Raw genomic sequence first — 18,442 nt, forward strand, 5'->3', positions numbered from 1 at the left:
ATAATAAATAGCCAGCATGTTATTATATTGCCGATACTACAGGTTTTGATGCTCTGTTTTACCGAGAACGTGTTAGTGTTCATATTTGTAAATGTATTACAGCAGTTGATGACTTGTTTAATGAGCTGTATACCCCTCTATTATACCTATCTATGGAATCATGCTTTTCTACTGATTTGCACTTAAAAGAGGTTGACATCGCCATCTAAAGCAAGTCTAAATGCTGAGAATTCGTTACAGAAGAGATGTCAAATGCTGTATCTCAAATTGTATTTGTGCAGATTTGTGCTTTTCCTTTAGTTCATGTTCCTGAACGTAAAAATGTGGAGAGCCAGTTTTGCATCATGCATAATAAAAATCAAGCTGTGTGAAAGAAATCAGTGCTCTCTCCTTTAAATACGTTATTCTAAGTATGGTTAGGGTTGTTCGTAGGTGCTCTGCAGTTCTTGGAGCACTCCATATCTTCATATCCCTTACGCTAACCTTCAAAAAGGCCAGTATTATTCCTAAAGTACAGACAGAAGAAATAAGCACGTTCCATGTAGTGAGTTCATAGCTGTTAGATTTCAAGTAGGGACATTTAGGTTTATCCTCTTAGCCAATATGTAGCACTAACTAGAGATGTTCTTCCCCGTTCCCTCCATTCCCTAAAATCTGCATCTGCTTGCCATTGAGTCTCAGGTTTCTTCTATATCTTCCTTTCTAAACTCTTATTCTGAATAAATAAGGGTTTGGGGGTCCTGTGGTCCTCTTCCTAATTTCATGTGTGCAGCAAGGAGGGGAAAATGTTGAAGACGAGTGAAAAAAGGGATGTGCCCCAGCTACGTTTGGCTCTGCCCCCTGACAAACTACATGTGAGGGACAGAGGAAAGTCTCCTCTCCCCCGCCTAACATAATACTTTGAGAATAACTGCACATTTTTCACTGGGCAATAAGATTCCTGCCCCCCCCCCGGTGTTACTGTAGTGTACTGCAATGAAAATTAAATGTAGAATTTAGAAAGGAACAGATTAATCTTGCCAACCCTCTTTTGTCTTCAGGTGGACAACACCTGCCTGTTGGTGACGAAAGGTGTACTCATCTCATAGTTGAAGAAAATACAGTAAAAGACCTTCCATTTGAGCCATCACAGAACCTCTATGTTGTAAAGCAGGAGGTCAGTTTTAATAGAAAATCCTGGATTCTTAAAATGCATCCTAAGCCTAAACCCCATGGCTTTTGCTTTTCAGTAGCTGTTTTTAACGTTGGCAATGATGGATTGTTGTATATGCTTGAGCAAATCACAGAAAATGTTTTTTTCTCCCTCTAGTGGTTTTGGGGAAGCATTCAGATGGATGCCAAAGCTGGAGAGTCTATGTACCTTTTTGAAAAGGTGAGCTGCTACAGAAGGAAATCTAGAATATTGAAGACAATTTATAGAACCAGAATGGGATCTTTAAACTGGGCAATTCTTGGTATTAGCTTATTAATGAAATATAAGATGGAATTTTGGGGGTGATTTTTAAACCCTTCAGTTCCCTTAACCGTGTCAAAGCATTTTTTGTTTCTGTATTTATGTAAAACACTAATGGCCACTTTTATGAGTAAAACTCAATCAGGGCAGCTTACACAGTGGCCCGGTTCACTTGTTGACTCAAACCATAGTTCAATACAAACAATGGTTTAATGTGAACAAGCAGCAGATCGCAGCTCAGAAGCTCTTGTGGCATTCCTCCTCTTCTGGTGCTGCGCCAAAGACTAAACAAGGCAGACTTGTGCTTCTCATGTCATCTGAACCAGAGCTTGTGGCTTCCTTCCCCTAAACAAACCATGAGAGGTAAACCAAGAACAAAGCTTAGCTACTACTCATGGTTTGTTTGGAGAGAAACAAACCATAAGCACAGGTTTTGACAGCGGAATGAGCCAGATTCTGGGTTTAGTTTGTGGGAGCAGCAGTGCAGGAACCTTTGAGCACCACCATGCTATTTGTTCCCATTAAACCATAGTTCATATTAAACCATGGTTCAGGAGTCAGCAAACGTCTTCAGCAGGGGGCAGGTCCACTGTCCCTCAGACCTTGGGGACGGGGGGGACGGGACGACGACTATATTTTGAAGGGAAAAAAAAGAACGAATTCCTATGCCCCACAAATAACCCAGAGATGCATTTTAAATAAAAGGACACATTCTACTTATGTAAAAACACCAGGCATGCCCCACAAATAACCCAGAGATGCATTTTAAATAAAAGGACACATTCTACTCATGTAAAAACATGCTGATTCCCGGACCGTCCATGGGCCGGATTTAGAAGGCGATTGGGCCGCATCCGGCCCCCGAGCCTTAGTTTGGGGACCCTGGTTTAATATGTCATGTGATCTAGACCAATAAGAGACTGAAATGCAGTTTCTAACAACAAAATAAAATAGAATACAAAGCCTCCTATGAAAATTTGAGTAGTAATAAATGCTCATCCAGCCCAAAAATAAAACACTTCCCCCCCCCACAAGAAAGACCATCACCTCAAAGGAGCTCAATATTAGCAGAAGATAATTACTAAAGAATCAGCCAGTGAAAATAATTGGGTCTTCAAGGCCTTCCTGAAGGGCTATATAGTAAGCTTTACAGTGAAACCAATAATTCATTTCAGTAGCAGGATTTTACAGCTTCCTGTGGTTCTAAGCTGTAGAGCAGGAGTACAGTTACCTATCTGAATGTTTATATTTCATTGCAGTTAGACAGTCCTGGACTGAAAACGTCTGTCTCACAACTTTCACTGAATACTCCAAATAGCAACCGGAAGAAACGTCGTTTAAGAGAGACCCTTGCTCAGCTGACCAGAGAGGCAGACATGTCTCCCTTCCCACCTCGGAAGCGGCCATCAGCTGAGCATTCGCTTTCGATGGGATCCTTACTTGATATTTCCAATACTCCTGAATCGGGCATAACTAATGGAGGTAAAGCAAAATCAGCTCCGTGTCATTTAATAGTTGTGGCAAAAATAAAGCATTTCTGAATACTGACATGAGTAACTGATTTCCCCCTTCTCAATACTATACAGGGAGCAGGATAGAATTGAGGAACGTGGATATTGGTAGACAGAAGGGCAACTCTCATTTCTATAGACTTAGTCGGATGAGGAAGAAATCATGCAGGCTTTCCAGATGTATTCCTCTGGATAACGTTGCCCATAAATGTTGCATAAACTCCTTAGAAAATCTGCAACAAACCATCAAGGCAGCTAGCAGTAAGCTACCTGAAAGCCTAGTTAATGAAGCACTGCAAATGAATCTTCAGAAATTCATTATTTTCCCAGTCGAAAGCAAGGAAACTTCTGTAAGCCTCCGTTCCATTCCAGTTTTGAAAGATTTTGCCTTATGTGAACATCATGCAGTTAGAGATGTACCGAGAACATCGCAAGGTGATGATGAGCAAATTTCCTTAATTTTTTTCGATTGCAATGACCATTTAGGTAATGCAGAACTTAATTTGGGGCATGAGTCGTGTAAAAAAAGGCAATTTCAAAATACAGATTAGATCTGTTTGTGGCACCTGACTTCCAAGTTAACCAAATTTGTCCCAGCAAGAGTAGAGGTGGAGACATCTTACTGAGGTAAATAAGGTTGCTTCAACTGTACCAACGTCAATGCTGAAGTTCAGGAAGTGAATTTTGAGAGAAGCAACAAGGAACAAGATGAGTGTAGTTTTTATGATGGAACACTGGTTAATGACAATGATAGTTGGATAGGAAGACTTGAACCAACCTCTGAATTTAATTCAGATGCTGGTTTCGCTTGCACTGCTTCAGTGCTTATAAGAGGTAAGCTAGGTGCTGTTCAGATTCCTAATACTGTATTGCTTCTGGTATCGAAATATTCTGGGGATATTCCCTAATATTGCTAAAATGATGGGCATTGGCTATTTTATAATAGTAGCACAGAGAGAAAGTGGTAGATAAAACTTCACCTTGCATGGTGGCACGGAAAGTAGAACCCACTTAGGGCTTTTCCTGTTCAAGCAGGTTTTTATTTTGTGCGACTTTAAAAAGCGGAATAGCATTCAAATCTTCATATTTAAAATGGATTAACACATCTAATGGAAACAGTTGTCTTAAAGAGATCACCTGTTAAGAATCCATTGTAGTTTCCCTGCCTGTAAAACAGAACAAAACAAAAACCCCACAAATAAAAACCCAAATAAATCCTTTTTACATCTTGTGTCTCCATCCTTTACAGAAACTCCAAAATCATGTGCAAAGCCATCCAAAAACTCGACTCCATTTCTGCCAAAGCAGTCTGCGAGATGGCAGGTTGCGAAGGAGCTGTATCAGACGGAGAGCAACTATGTTGATATCCTGACAACCATAATCCAGGCGAGTCAATAGGTCCCCCCTGCACCCCGTTACCTGATGAAAACTTGCTACAAATCAATAGCACTTTCCAAAAAGATCCATTACAAGGGGCCTCTGTTACGACTAGTATTGCAGTAACAGCCCTCTGCGGGCTGATGGGAACCTTACACGGCAACCGTGTTGTCTGTATGCTGTGTGTGTCTCATGCCAGGTAAGGAGAGGTGTGTCTGCAAAATATGTGATGTGGAGGCAGTCATGTGCCAGGAAGCTATGGCTGGCCTGTGTTTCTTGGCAGTTGTCTACCATGCACACATGACTGAGGTTTAAATAGGCTTTTTTTTTTTTAACATGGGGATCCTTCAGTTCTCCCATCCAGATGACTCGTTTCATGCTTGCTCATCTTCACCACTGCTTCAGCAGCAGGTGCTCCAGAAAGTCTGAAACAATGCTGCTGTATTAGAACACGAATCATTTCCAAAATATAATTATAAATGCGACTTCTCCAGCACTCTGTTCGAACAGCGTTTCTGGATCGCAGCTAGGTTGTCCTCGGTATCACCGATGCTCTTCCTTTCATTTAGAAAAAGATACTGATCCGTATTTTCTAAAATAAGAATGTTTTAAAAATACTATACTATACTGAAATGTTTAAATGTTTCTTTGATTGTCCTTGAATCTTACTGGCACCCTTGCCGTCCTCTCCTGTCACACCTCTGTGGTGTGCCACATCCTTTGAGAACCACTGCTCTAACTGTGTCACTTGTGGGTTGGTAATGCAGACAGAGCTGAGCCAACATCAATTTATATGGGTATTAGGAAAGCCTTCATTTTTATTGTTTAGGGCAGGGGTGTAAGGGGACTGACTACTAGGCAGCAGCATCTTGGCACGGTAAACCTGGCCCAGCACATAATTGCCAATAGGTGGCTTTAGGGAAATTGTTATCTCCTGCAAAGAGCATGAATCTGCCTTGAGTGCAGCCTTCCAATTAAGATGACTCTGTGGTATTAAATGTATTTGCTGTTTTCATTTTTTTCCAGGTCTTTCAAGTCCCCTTGGAAAAGGAAGGACAACTTGGAGGGCCCATCCTTGCACCAGAGGAAATTAAAACCATATTTGGCAGTATCCCTGACATCCTTGATGTACACACCAAGATAAAGGTTGTCTTCAAGACTTGTACAATGCAGATCTTTCATCTGTGTTGCTTTACTCCTGAGTTTTAACTTGCTTGTGCCGCCCTGGGAAAACATTAACATTTGGAACAACTAAGGACAGAAAACGGAATTTGAAGTTGCAAGTTTAGCATTTGTTCTACACTCTTCAGCTCAATAGTTCATGAATAGATTCCCTGAAACTGACTCACATCAGGCATAATACCAAAAAATAAGGGTGCTTATATTTCCCCTTGCTTCCAAATGTGGTATCAAATTGTTATTGTTATCATTAATTGAATTTGTATACTACCCTTAACAACAGAAAGACACAAAATGAGAATTAAAAATACATAATAAAAACAAACCAATAGCACCCCCACATACCGGTACTTAAAAAACCCATAGAATGTTAATCTGCTGAATGCCTTGTTGAAGAGAAATGTTTTTGCCTGGTGCCTAAATATATGTAATGAAAAAATTCCTTCCAGCAGCACCTTAGAGAGCAACTAAGTTTGTCATTGGTATGAGCTTTCGTGTGCATACCAATATATGTAATGAAGTTGCTTATCTACACTCAGTGTATATACCGCGTTTCTCCGAAAATAAGCCATAGTGATAGGCAGTTTAACCTTAATAAAAAAAATAAGATATCCCCTGAAAATAAGCCATCGTGGTTTTTTTTTTTTTTGAGGAAAAATAAATATAAGACAGTGTCTTATTTTTGGAGAAACACGGTAAGCACCTTCATTACGTATCTTTAAATTATAGCCTATTTGGGAGCAGAAAAAATGCACAAGTTCAGAATGCTAATATAACTTTCCATCTTACAAATTGTAAGCATTTTTTAAAATAGGCAATATGTCATTTATGTTCTAGGAGGACCTTGAAGACCTTATGATAAACTGGACTGAAAGCAAAAGCATTGGTGATGTCATACTCAAATATGTAAGTCTTCAACACTAACTGCAATACCATTAGTGCTCGCATAGCACACGTGGAGGAACCTCCTGGTCTTGGAGGAATTGGGGGAAGCCTTAGTAACACCGAGCAAAGTTTTGCATTGCATACTTGTACTGTTGCATTTATATACTGCCCCACACCTGTAGATCTCAGGGATGTTGGGGAAGACTGCTGTGGAGTGCCTCTTTAGTGGTTTAGTGGTGACTGAAAATATTTCAGGGCATGATGGTATATTTAAGCTGGTTACTGTAAAGGACCAATTTTAAAAATGACCTTTTCCCACTTCAGCTTTATGCTTGTTGTAAACGAAAGTTCTGCATTTTTTCAGTCAAAAGACTTACTGAAAACATACCCTCCTTTTGTGAACTTCTTTGAAATGAGCAAGGAAATGATTACTAAGTGCGAAAAACAGAAGCCAAGGTTTCACGCTTTCCTGAAGGTAATTACCTCCCCCCCCCTTTTCCTTGCTCCCCCCTCTGTGTATATATGTATATATGTATGTGTGTGTGTGTGTGTGTAAGGGATTTCATTTGTGTATTGACTTGGAGTATGTTTTTGACTTCTGTGTAATAAGTTAGCAGCGTCTGACTTCAATGCCTCTAGAACAGGTGTAGACCGAAGGTGGATTAGGATCTTACCAGTAGATTGGCAGGGGCTTTTCACTCCTACTTGCTGAAGCATTTAAAATATTGCTTACCTGATCTTCATTGCCAAGGTAATCCCAAAACAGGTTGCCTAAAAAGTCACATATGTGCTACTAAAAGGTAAAGGTAAAGGGACCCCTGACCATTAGGTCCAGTCGTGACCGACTCTGGGGTTGTGCGCTCATCTCGCATTATTGGCCGAGGGAGCCGGCGTATAGCTTCCAGGTCATGTGGCCAGCACGACAAAGCCGCTTCTGGCAAACCAGAGCAGCACATGGAAACGCCGTTTACCTTCCCGCTGTAGCAGTTCCTATTTATCTACTTGCATTTTGATGTGCTTTCGAACTGCTAGGTTGGCAGGAGCTGGGACCAAGCAACGGGAGCTCACCCCATCACAGGGATTCGAACCGCCAACCTTCTGATCAGCAAGCCCTAGGCTCAGTGGTTTAACCACAGCGCCACCTAGGTCCCTCATATATGTGCTACTACATTTTATCAAAACAAAGTAAGCGAGTAATAGTAGCACTAACAAACAGTCCACAAGATAGAAATCAAACAGATTCAAGTTTCCTCTCAAGCTATTGCCGAGATGAATGAAGTCAGAGTTTGCACCAGCTGTATTCTGGCCTGGGCAGGGAGACAGGGAATTCCATATGGAGAGCCCCCCCCCTCCCCCGGCATTGCCACATAGTGAGCTTGGTCCAAATGCATCACAGTGAGCAGGGCCTCCCCTTATTTATTTATGATTTGTACCCTGCCCATCTGACTGGTGCCTCCAGCCAATTATAGATCTAAGAGCACCATCAGATTGCACATCTGTTTGTTTTGGAGGGAGGGCAGCTCCATCCAGTGTAGAAAACCTTGTTAAGATGGAGCTTCAACTTGGCCCTCATCCAGCTCACCACTTGTCTAAGAACCAGGGCTTGCACCTTCCTTTCTGACTTGGATATACAGAGAAAGTAGAGTTGGGTGTCATCAGCATACTGAGGGCATGTCAGTCCATAACACTCCATACAGTTCCCAGTGGATTCATATAGATATTCAGTAGTCTTGGGAGCAAGATGGAAACCTGCAGAACATCACAGAATAATTGGTATAAGGCTGAGTTTCTTAGTGACATTTCTGAAAACACCCCTGTAGAATTGCCGTATTTCCTACTGCCAACCCATTTAGTCGATCCAGCCAATATGGTCAATGATACTGAGTGCTGCTGAGAGATCAAAGAGAAGCAACAGAATCACATTCCCTCTATCCCTGTCATTGGTCAGGGGCAATGTGAGGAGGGTGGGGGTGGGGCAGCTCAGAGACCAGCGATGGCGACGGTGGCTGCTTGGAGGACTCCCAAGCAATCAAGAGAGGACTGAAGGAACAGTCCACAAGGGAAGGTGTTCAACAAGGGGTGAGGGGCTGCTGGCTCTGCAGGCAAGGGGTGACATAGTTGGGCTTTGGAGACTCAGAGCATTTCCCCACAGGGGAGCCGCAGAAAGAATGTAGTTGGTGGACTCAAAAAGGTTGAAAACCTCTACAGATAATGCATTTTTTCCAAGAGCACCTGGCCACTACACCTTCCTTAGAAAGGGGATGTTTTGTGACTGGGTGGTAGTTGTTGCAAACCTCTGAGTCTGGTGCAGGTTTACTGAGGAACGGTTGCACTACTGCCTCTTTAAAGACAGTGGGCATCTACCCCTCACGCAAAGAAAATAAGAATTTCACACTTAGCAATGGCAAGGATTGAGTCGGTACTTTGCTCTCAATAGATAAATCAAGCTAAACCAGAGTGTGGTCGACAGAGTTTGGCAGAACTCCTCATCCGACCTGTTCAGAGGCTGCCTAGTGTTGCCCTTCTTCTAAATGGTAAGTGAGGGCTAGTTTTGCATTGCTTGTTTTTGTAGAGGAAGTGAGCTGATGCCTTAGTTTAGTTGCTTTGAATTGGGAGAGCTGTAACTGAAACGGGCTTCATCTGACTCCATGCCCTTTTCTGAAAATGTACATGACCAGAGCTGCTCTAGGGATGGTGGATACTTGAGCATCATTGTGTTTTAAATTTTCAAATCGATTTGTTTAAGGCTATAACACTACGGAGATCTTTAAACAGGCTTTCAATTAAGAGGAATAATGGAATGCAATTGGGCAGTGACTGACAACTCCCCCCCCCCCCAAAAAAAACCTCTGTAAATTATCTATCACTAAAACATATGCAGTTCTTAAATCCGTTTGCCACCTACTGTTAAGTATAGTCATACTGGCCTAACCTGCATAATTTACATTAGGCCTTGAAATAGGTGTGTCTCAGCTGTTTGAGAGTGTTTGAGAGTGTTTCTAGGTGAGCATTATTTTAAAAAGTTGCACTTTTTGCACTTCCCTGTTGTAGACATTAAGAAACATACGGCAGAAGACAATCCTGACAAGGCAACTCTAGAGAGAGCCATTGAGTCGCTAAAGGAAGTGATGACGTAAGTGGTGATACTAGTTACTAGGAGATATTATCTGGTTCTGATATTAGTATGGTAGACTAGCTTGGCAGTAAGACAGTAAGACATACTGCCTATTGAGCAGACAAGTATTCTACATCTCTCTCTCTCCCCCTACCTACCATACTTGTCTGTTCAATAGGCAGCATGCATTATATATAGTTTTTAAAAGTTGTATTTATAAATGTAATTGTATTGACTAATTCAGTACAGTGGTACCTCAGTTTTCGAACGTAATCCGTTCCGGAAGACTGTTCGGCTTCTGAAATATTCGAAAACTGAGGCGCAAAGGGTCTTGTAGAGGCAGCCTGCAATTTCAATGGAGAAAAACGCAGTGGAAGCTGTTCAACCTCTGAGGCATGTTCGAAAACGGAATCACTTACTTCTGGGTTTTCGGCTTTTGAAAGCCGAAACGTTTGGTTTCCAAGACGCTCAAAAACTAAGGTACCACTGTATATGTAACTGGTCTATTCTCTTATATTGTAAATTCATTTGGCATGCCTCATGGGGAGCTATCAGCAAATGAAATTCCTGCATTGCAGGGGGTTGGACCTTCCAATTCTACTATTCTATGATGCTAGGAAATAAATAACAATGGTATGGTTTATCCTGTGGTATATCGCCGGCCTGTATTTCCAGTTGCCAAAAAAGAAAAGAAAAAAGAGAAAACAAAGCCGTGGTAATGCTGCTGTTGTGATGAGGTAGCTAGGTTCCCAGCTGAACTGTGGGTTCCATCTCAAAAGCCACACATCGAATTGTACTCAATGGAAAAAAGTTACGAGCGTTTAATTCTCCTCGAAACTGGGAGGCCCTGCTTTGGCACTGCTATCCATTTGATACATCATTTTGTAATGAGAGGTGTCTTACTTCAAAGATAAGTTACCTGCTGCTTTTCAGAACCTTTTTGTGGAAAAGGATTGGTGCTTTTTCTTGTTACAAAAGCTTTTCCTTAAGGTGATGGGATATATTATGAATCCTTTCCCTTACTCCCGAAGCCAGTGAAAATTCAAATGACAATGATAGGAATTCTGTAGGAATTGCTTGTGCTGCAGGAGACTCCCATGACTGCTGTCGGTGTGAAGGGTCAGCATTGTAGCCGCTGCCTAGTACGTAGCTTTGCAGCGCTTTAAGGGAGGAAAATTCAGCAAATCTGTTTGGATGAACCCCGGTCCCCTTTGGGCCTTCCTCAAGTGGAAAACACTTCTCCTTAGTCTTCAACTGCTGACACGGCTGCTCGTCGCAGTCTTTTCACATTTCCCAAGTCTGTGCGGGAAATTAATGTGGGCAGAATTTAAAAACGGAACTCTCATAAAAGGTGGTGTTTCTTTTATTTTTTTATTTTTTTAAAGTAATTTTCTTTTCTGTCTTTACAAATATAGCATACAGCTTACATAAACATTTCTCCCTCCCCCCTTTTGACTTCCCTCGACTTTCATTTCTGATTTATTAACCTCATCAATATATTCTGCTATTTTCTACAAATACCACATTTTCCCTTTTGTTACATTATCTATTCCCTATCCATAAAAGGTGGTTTTCTGTTTGTGTGTAGCTTTGTATTTTAGCATGGTGTTGGTATGCATATAGATAGCTTAATTCTCCTGTGGTAGTCTTGGTTTCTGGGTAGCCGACTTAACGAAGTGGCCGTTCTGCAGATGAAGGGGCTGTTCAGCTATAGATGTGTGCATAGACACATGTTTGGGGTGTGTGTGTGTGTGATTGTGTGTGCACACTCACACTCCCCACCCATAATAGTCGCTGAGCAAAAGCTTATGTCAATAACTTAAAGTAGTGGATCTGACCTTCACGTGCAAGGAAGCAGATACCTGGATGCCCTGTCTGCATTGGACCTAAACCCTCTTCAACTGAAAAGTCTTTTTCTGCTCTTTTCCCCAGGCATATTAATGAAGATAAAAGGAAAACGGAAGCCCAAAGGCAGATTTTTGATGTTGTCTATGAAGTAGATGGCTGCCCGGTGAGTTATGGTGCAGCTGAGCCTGATGATGTGTGGGGTGGAGTCCTTTTGTTAGCCAGATATGACCCTTTGTTAGGGGGAGGAGGAGGGGAAGAATAAATTTTAATTGGAGAGTCTTCCCACTAACACTCCCGGGCCAGTGGGGTTGCTGTGGGCCCCAGCTCCTGTTTGAAATATTGGTTCAGCTTTTCTCTAGCAAACCTGAGCCGCTTCATACTCTACGCGCTTCTCAACAATTGTGAGGTCAGCTATCCTGTGCTGTTTCATCTCTCTGCACTTCGGTTTTTTTAAAAAAATGTATGTTTAACTTGCTACATGTTCAGGGTTTTTATTGAGATGAACGGGAGAATGAAGCTGCCCAACCCCTAATTGAACTGGATTATATGCTCGGCAAGTTCTTAAAATAGGGTAGAGAAAATTAATTGGAATTTTGGTTGTACCATAAATTCCACCCTTTTTGGTTCTGCCACTTCAAGAGGACTAGAATATTTTCCCTGTTTTTGTAACTACTAGCAGATTCCCGTATCTAATCAAAAACCACTGCAAGACTTTATTGGACCCTAGGAGTAAGTTTTACCCTAGGAGGTTAACTCTGCTTCAGGCTGGCTTTATATTGGTACAGGAACTATAGTTTTCATAGTGCAAACTTCTAACATGGATTTCTTGGTTGCAATATTCTGTTGAGCTCTCCAACCCCATTAGGTTATCAGGGTACTTTGGATTCCTTCCATTATGAGTTCAGTACATCTCCTATGCATTTTGTTTTGCTTTCTTGTCTCCTTTCTTCTTCCAAGGCTTCCATATCGCCCAATGAGTTAACGCTGTGGAACCTAACATACCCCAATAGGTTAGGAATGTGTTCCATGTTTTTGGAATGTGATATCATTAACAACTAATTTTTGCATGCTGAACTGGAGTAATTTTGAAATTGATCATTAACTTTATTTCCAGATAGAGTTTTTGAAAGCGTCTATTGACCCTAATAATGCTGTAGAAAAAAATGTGTAGGGTTCGGCAAGGTTTATCTTGCCTGGGCCAGTTCACTCCAGCGGAGATCCCTCCGTGGGCCAGATTGCGTATGCACGTGAGTGCGCGCGCCAGCAATTTCCGGCGTCTGTGTCTGCTCAGATGCAATTTCCAGCACCGCAGAAGCGAGTCCCCGCACTGCGCTGCGCCAGTTTAGCGCTGCACGCAGGGACTCGTCGAGCAGGTGGCTTGGTTCGGGGGCAGCTCGTGGGTTGGTTAAACAACCCCCGTGGGCCACTTGTGGCCCACGGGCCTTAGGTTGCCTACCCCTAGGTTACAGAAACAATAAGCTGATGTACTGGATAAGTATTCTGTTGTTGGACAATGAGAGGACTCCTGTATGAGCTTCTGAAAGGGTTCAGTAAGGCAATGTTACCTGCTGTGAAATCTAATCTGCGGAATAGCATAAATATTACTGTCCAGCAGGTTTTTGAATGTTATACAGATCTTTTAGGTTAAAAGTCTGCTCTGTTTAATTTTATTTCTTGGTGACAAAGCACCTTCCTGAACTATTCTGTTCTATTTTTTAAATGAGTTTCTCCTATACCCCACAGGCCAATCTCTTGTCATCTCACCGAAGTCTAATTCAGCGGCTGGAAACAGTTGCGCTTGGTGACGACCTCTGTGACAGAGGGGAGCAGGTCACCCTGTTCCTTTTTAACGACTGCCTGGAGGTAAGTCTATAGATATTCATTTGGCTCTGACATTCTGGAATGACTTGCAACCCAGAGGAATAAATAGTAATCCAAATACTTGCAACCTACGAAGGACGACTGGAACATAGTCTTGACAGAAAGCTTTACGCTATATGTGCCACTCAGTCAGTTGGTAAGAACTGCTGCACAAACTGTCAACAAGGAACACTTTATTTCTGCGGACTTAATGGTTGGTGGCTCGATACAGGGATTAGTGGAGAAGACAGAGCAACTTTCTGCTGCCATGTCTTACTATTAGTAGTGAAATATTTGCTGCAGGAGAGATGCTGCCACTGAGAAGCAAGCAGAGAGACCTTTGAGTAATTCTTCCCCCTACACGAATTCTCCCAGAAATGTAGTACACTGGCATTGTATGGGTTATTGACTTACGAGCAGAGTTGTGCCTTAGAAAATTCTTCCGCAAGAGGCTGAATTCTGTAACCTGTATAAATTAGGCAAGTTGAATAAACTTGCATCTTGAGTCATGACATTGACGCCCTGCTCCTGAATCTCTACTTGGTCAACCCTTTTTCTTTTTTAAGGAGCATCTGGTGGAGGGAAGGTTGACATCTCTTGCAATTTTGGGTTCTGCTGGCAGATGCTGGAGGTGGAAAGTTGTTAACAAGCCTCCCCCAGTTTTTAGATCAAAGATTTGGGCAGGGGGAGGTTGCTGATCAGTTGATTGCCATGTGTACATTTACTTGTGGTGGTAGTAGCTGCTCTGGAATAACTCGGTAGAGCATGAGACTCTTAATCTCAGGGTCATGGGTCCAAACACCACCTTAGGTAAAAAAATTCCTGCATTGCAGAGCGTTGGACTACACAACCTGTATGGTCCCTTCTAACTACCATTTTTTGATTCCATGACTACAACCTCGTCTGGCTGTCTCTCCCCTCATAGTTAATCCAGAGCTCTTTAAAATTGCAGTATTACAACCAAGGCAGTTTTATTGGGCTGTTGCATGTAGGAGCAGCACTTCCTACATCTTATTTACAAAACTCAGCATGATCCTGGGCATATTTACATAGAAATAACAACCCACTGTGTTCAAAGGGGCTTTACTCCCAGGTAAGCGTACATAAGATTACAGTCTGTGTCAACTGAGGAAACTATTGCTGGGTTCATCGTTTCCTCCAGTCTAGTTGGCTGATGCTTTTGTCAAGTGTTGGCTTCTTGCACCTCCGTATTTTGATTAAACCAGTGTTCTCATTTCTGTAACTGAGTACTTATTAACCTGAAAAAGAGAGCTGCTTTAAATCTTCCCCCGCAGCCTTCTTTTTGCCGTCCTTTTTGCCGTCCTGTCTTCCCATCCCTAATGTCCACCTGATGCGATGCAAGCAAAAGAAGATTGCTTTTCACATCTTTGGGATTGATGCATCTTGGTTACTCTAGTGGTAGCTCATCAAAATCGGTTGGTCTCTTGGCGCCACTTAGAATCCTGGCATTTGTTTCAAGTTCTCAAGACAGTGGCTCAGCAGCGCACAAAGTTCTCGTGGGGCTTATTTATATTTAATGTGAATAAATAACATGTCTGTGCCAGGTAAGTCTGTTTTGCTTCTGCTTAAGCTATACAAAATGTGTGCGTAAAGTGTCCACACAAGCAGTATAACCTGTAATTGCTGTTGGAAAGATACTGAGCTAGGGGAAAAGAAACTAATCAAGTTTCAGAGGCTTGAGTCTATAGCATGGGGGAGGCCATAAAGCACACATTTCATTGTAGTCTGTACAATTTGCAACACCAGGGATGTGGAACTCTGCTTAAAAATCTGCCTTCAATAGCCACAAGTTAGCTTGAACCTCGCCCTTGACCAGTGGTTTTTAAGAATAATAATAATAATAATAATAATAATAATAATAATAATAATAATAATAGAATACTTATACCCCGCCCATCTGGCTGGGTTTCCCCAGCCACTCTGGGCGGCTTCCAACAGGAGATTAAAAATACATTAAATCTCCAACAGGAGATTAAAAATACATTAAAACATCAGTCAATAAAAATCTTCCCTAAACAGGGCTGCCTTCAGATGTCTTCTAAATGTCAGATAGTTGTTCATTCCTTTGACATCTGATGGGAGGGAGGTTCACAGGGCGGGAGCCACTACCGAGAAGGCCCTCTGCCTGGTTCCCTGCAACCTTGCAGTGAGGGAACTGCCAGAAGGCCCTTGGCGCCGGACCTCAGTGTTCGGGCTGAATGATGGGGGTGGAGATGCTCCTTCAGGTATACTGGGCCGAGGCCGTTTAGGGCTTTAAAGACTTCAACAGTGGCCCATGGAGCTGTAGTTGTCAAGATGGTAGCCGGGCTGTGAATAATGTGTTGTTTGGTTGCATAATCCAGTTTTCTAAATCTGCTTTTACTTTGTGTCAGACAAAATCAGTCAATCAATCCCTGTCTAGCCCGTATGCTATCATTGAAAAATATTTTAGTCTTGCCCTTTTCTGCTTTTTAAGAAGGAGCTTCACGGAAGCTAACTATAGTAAAAGGCAATATCAATAAAATCTCAAAAACATAAAGCAGCAACAAGTTTAGCAAATCAGCAAGCAGATCCCAGGTACACACTGTGTCCAACTGAGATGTATGTGTCTATATTGGGGATGATTAACCTTTTTTTGGGGTGCTGGAGAGCCACATTCACCTTTGGCCAGCTTTCTGGGGGCTGCATGGCTCTAGTGGGTGTAGCTACCCCATACTGATTGTGTATGCACATACAGCACACAGCTGTGCAGATCAGCTGGGAGGTGGGGAGCTGTCACCGTTGCCCCATTCATGAAATGGTTGCTCTGTTGATTGAGTTGTGGGTATTTTGCATCCCAACCCAGTACTCTGATGGAGAGCTTTAAATCTCTCTACCCACCTCAGTGCTTTGTCTACTCTCCCCCCCCCATTGCCAAAATTGGTGGACCCAAATCTGGGGTTTAGACACCCATCATCTAGACAGTATGAGTAGGACTTAAAGTGGAAGAGCTAGACATAGTCTCAGGATAGGAAGTTTTGCAGCAGGCTGCCTATATCAGGAATGCCAAGGATTTCATATTCTCCAGCCGTGTGAGATGCAACAATGGGGCCTCCTATGAAGACATATGACATACAGAGGCAGTCCTTAAAGTTCTCCAGGTTTTGGATCTATATTTGGCATGCCTAGATGTGCTAATGTAATGATGCTGCTCTTAATTTGGAAGCTGGTCTACGTTCTTTGAGCTGCTTGGCTTGCTTGTGTTGTTGCCTTCTGCTTGCTCCCAGTTCTTTTGTATTTTAGGCTGATGATCTGTTCTTATTAAGACTCCCTCCCTGGATGAAGGAATTGCTGCAAAAAAAGTTGTTTCAGTTGGGCTCTCTCCTCATTTGTTGTCTATAAACTTGTTCACATTAAACCGTAGTAGTTTTATTATTATTACAGTCGTACCTCGGGTTACGACTACCTCGGTTTGCGAACAGTTCGGGTTACGAACTGCGCAAACCCGGAAGTGTTTTCGCCGTGCGTGCGCAGAAGCGGCGCGATCGCGCGATCTGCGCATGCGCAAAATGGCGGCGACCATCGCGTTCGGGTTACGAACTATTCGAGTTACGAACTGCGATCCGGAACGGATCGCGTTCGTAACCCGGGGTATTACTGTACTATTATATTCCACCCATCTGGCAGGGTTTCCCCAGCCACTCTGGGTGGTTTACAGCATACGGTGCAATAGTGTAGCATATATACTTGCTTGCAAGGTCCTTTCACAATTGAGGGGACTTAATTCAAAATGTATCTACTTGTGGGTGGAAGCGAGTACCCTTTTTTTACAAGTGCCTGGTACAATGCGCCTTTACTATCCATATGCAATTCTGGAGCATTTTACAAGTAGAATGTAGAATTCAGCATGTGGTTTTTCAAGGGAACATAAAAACTGACTGCCTTTTAGGAAAAAATAGTGAACTTAGCATTTTGCAATAGAAACATGAATCTGTATGTTGCAATTGTTTAGGATTTTCAGAAGCTGTCACCGAACTTTCAGTCTAAATGTTTCTGGGGATATAGGAGCTGGTTCTTTTCATGCTTCTTTTCTTCTCTTTTTTTTAACAGATTGCAAGGAAGCGGCACAAAGTCATGGGTGGTTTCAAGAGTCCTCATGGCCATACCAGGCCACCAGCCTGTCTCAAGCACATAATCCTTATGCCTCTGTCTCAGATCAAGAAAGTACTAGACATCCGAGAGACAGAAGGTATGAACATTGGCAATGGAATGTGGATTTTTGAGGACTAATAATGCAGAGTGACGGACTTCAAACGCTGATATGTTTTGGCACAGCTAAATAACAAGATACCTTCCAAAGAGGTTTCACCTGGGGGCCAGGGAGCTGGAAGTAACCATTAAAAGGAGCAGTGAGAGAAGACAGTCAAATGTCAGGAGTTGGAGAAAATCACTCAAGGCTTTCAGAGCTCACAGCCCTTCAACGAGTGTTTCCATGTGCCTTGGCAGAAAGCTTTGTCTAAAAATAAAGCTTTTTATGTGGGCGTATTAACCTTTTAAGAGCAAAGATTGATACGACTGGCACTTGAAACTTAAACAGGAGTTAAACCCACAGTTCTGTCTTAAGATCCTTCAGCAGGCTTGTGTAACTTTCTCTAGACCAGTGTTTCTCAACCAGTGTGCCTCCAGATGTTTTGGGACTACAACTCCCATCATCCCTAGCTAGCAAGACCAGTGGTCAGGAATGATGGGAGTTGTAGTCCCAAAACATCTGGAGGCACACTGGTTGAGAAACACTGCTCTAGACTATCATTTATATGGCTGCATGTTTCACTGAAATCAGTGCGACTTCCTTCTGTAGATAGCACTGTAATCTTAATATCCTGCATCTGCAGACTCTGCAATGATGTGTGGCAGAGCATCATTCTAGGGTGCTGGAAAGATTCTCTTCCTGTAACTTCAGAAATAGTGTTCTGCATCAAGGTCAGCCTCTGTGCAGACCTGCTTGTTACAAACTTAAAGCTAACTGAAGTTAAGGAGGAAGCTAAGGGTTATGTATACTTTCCCTATCTGCAAATACCCACTCTGCCTGGGTTTGACATGAAACCTTAGCAGTTGCCATCCTGGATAAGAATGAGCCTTGTTGTCGTCATCTCAACAATGCTGTTTTAAACCAGGGTTGCAAAGTGGGTTTAAGAGCATTCCCAGGATCATTTTAACTTAGCTTGGCGATTGCAT

General features: G+C 42.5%; 1 protein-coding gene across 4 annotated transcripts in view; it reads left to right on the top strand.

Annotated features, from left to right (window-relative positions):
- ECT2 (epithelial cell transforming 2) overlaps window positions 1-18,442 on the top strand; it is a 50,710-nt gene that overhangs the window by 20,242 nt on the left and 12,026 nt on the right. For all 4 annotated transcript variants that reach the window (XM_088669862.1, XM_035133951.3, XM_088669861.1 and 1 more), the window contains 12 exons: window positions 1,041-1,156; window positions 1,310-1,372; window positions 2,713-2,935; window positions 4,214-4,350; window positions 5,368-5,487; window positions 6,358-6,426; window positions 6,770-6,880; window positions 8,843-8,939; window positions 9,457-9,538; window positions 11,453-11,531; window positions 13,112-13,231; window positions 17,318-17,456. In XM_088669862.1, coding sequence (XP_088525988.1) covers window positions 1,041-1,156; window positions 1,310-1,372; window positions 2,713-2,935; window positions 4,214-4,350; window positions 5,368-5,487; window positions 6,358-6,426; window positions 6,770-6,880; window positions 8,843-8,939; window positions 9,457-9,538; window positions 11,453-11,531; window positions 13,112-13,231; window positions 17,318-17,456 — 1,356 coding nt within the window. The remainder of the gene's footprint in view (window positions 1-1,040; window positions 1,157-1,309; window positions 1,373-2,712; window positions 2,936-4,213; window positions 4,351-5,367; window positions 5,488-6,357; window positions 6,427-6,769; window positions 6,881-8,842; window positions 8,940-9,456; window positions 9,539-11,452; window positions 11,532-13,111; window positions 13,232-17,317; window positions 17,457-18,442) is intronic.

Source organism: Zootoca vivipara, chromosome 5 (genome assembly GCF_965207765.1).
Source record: "Zootoca vivipara chromosome 5, rZooViv2.hap1.1, whole genome shotgun sequence".
Classification (NCBI taxonomy): Eukaryota; Metazoa; Chordata; class Lepidosauria; order Squamata; family Lacertidae; genus Zootoca; species Zootoca vivipara.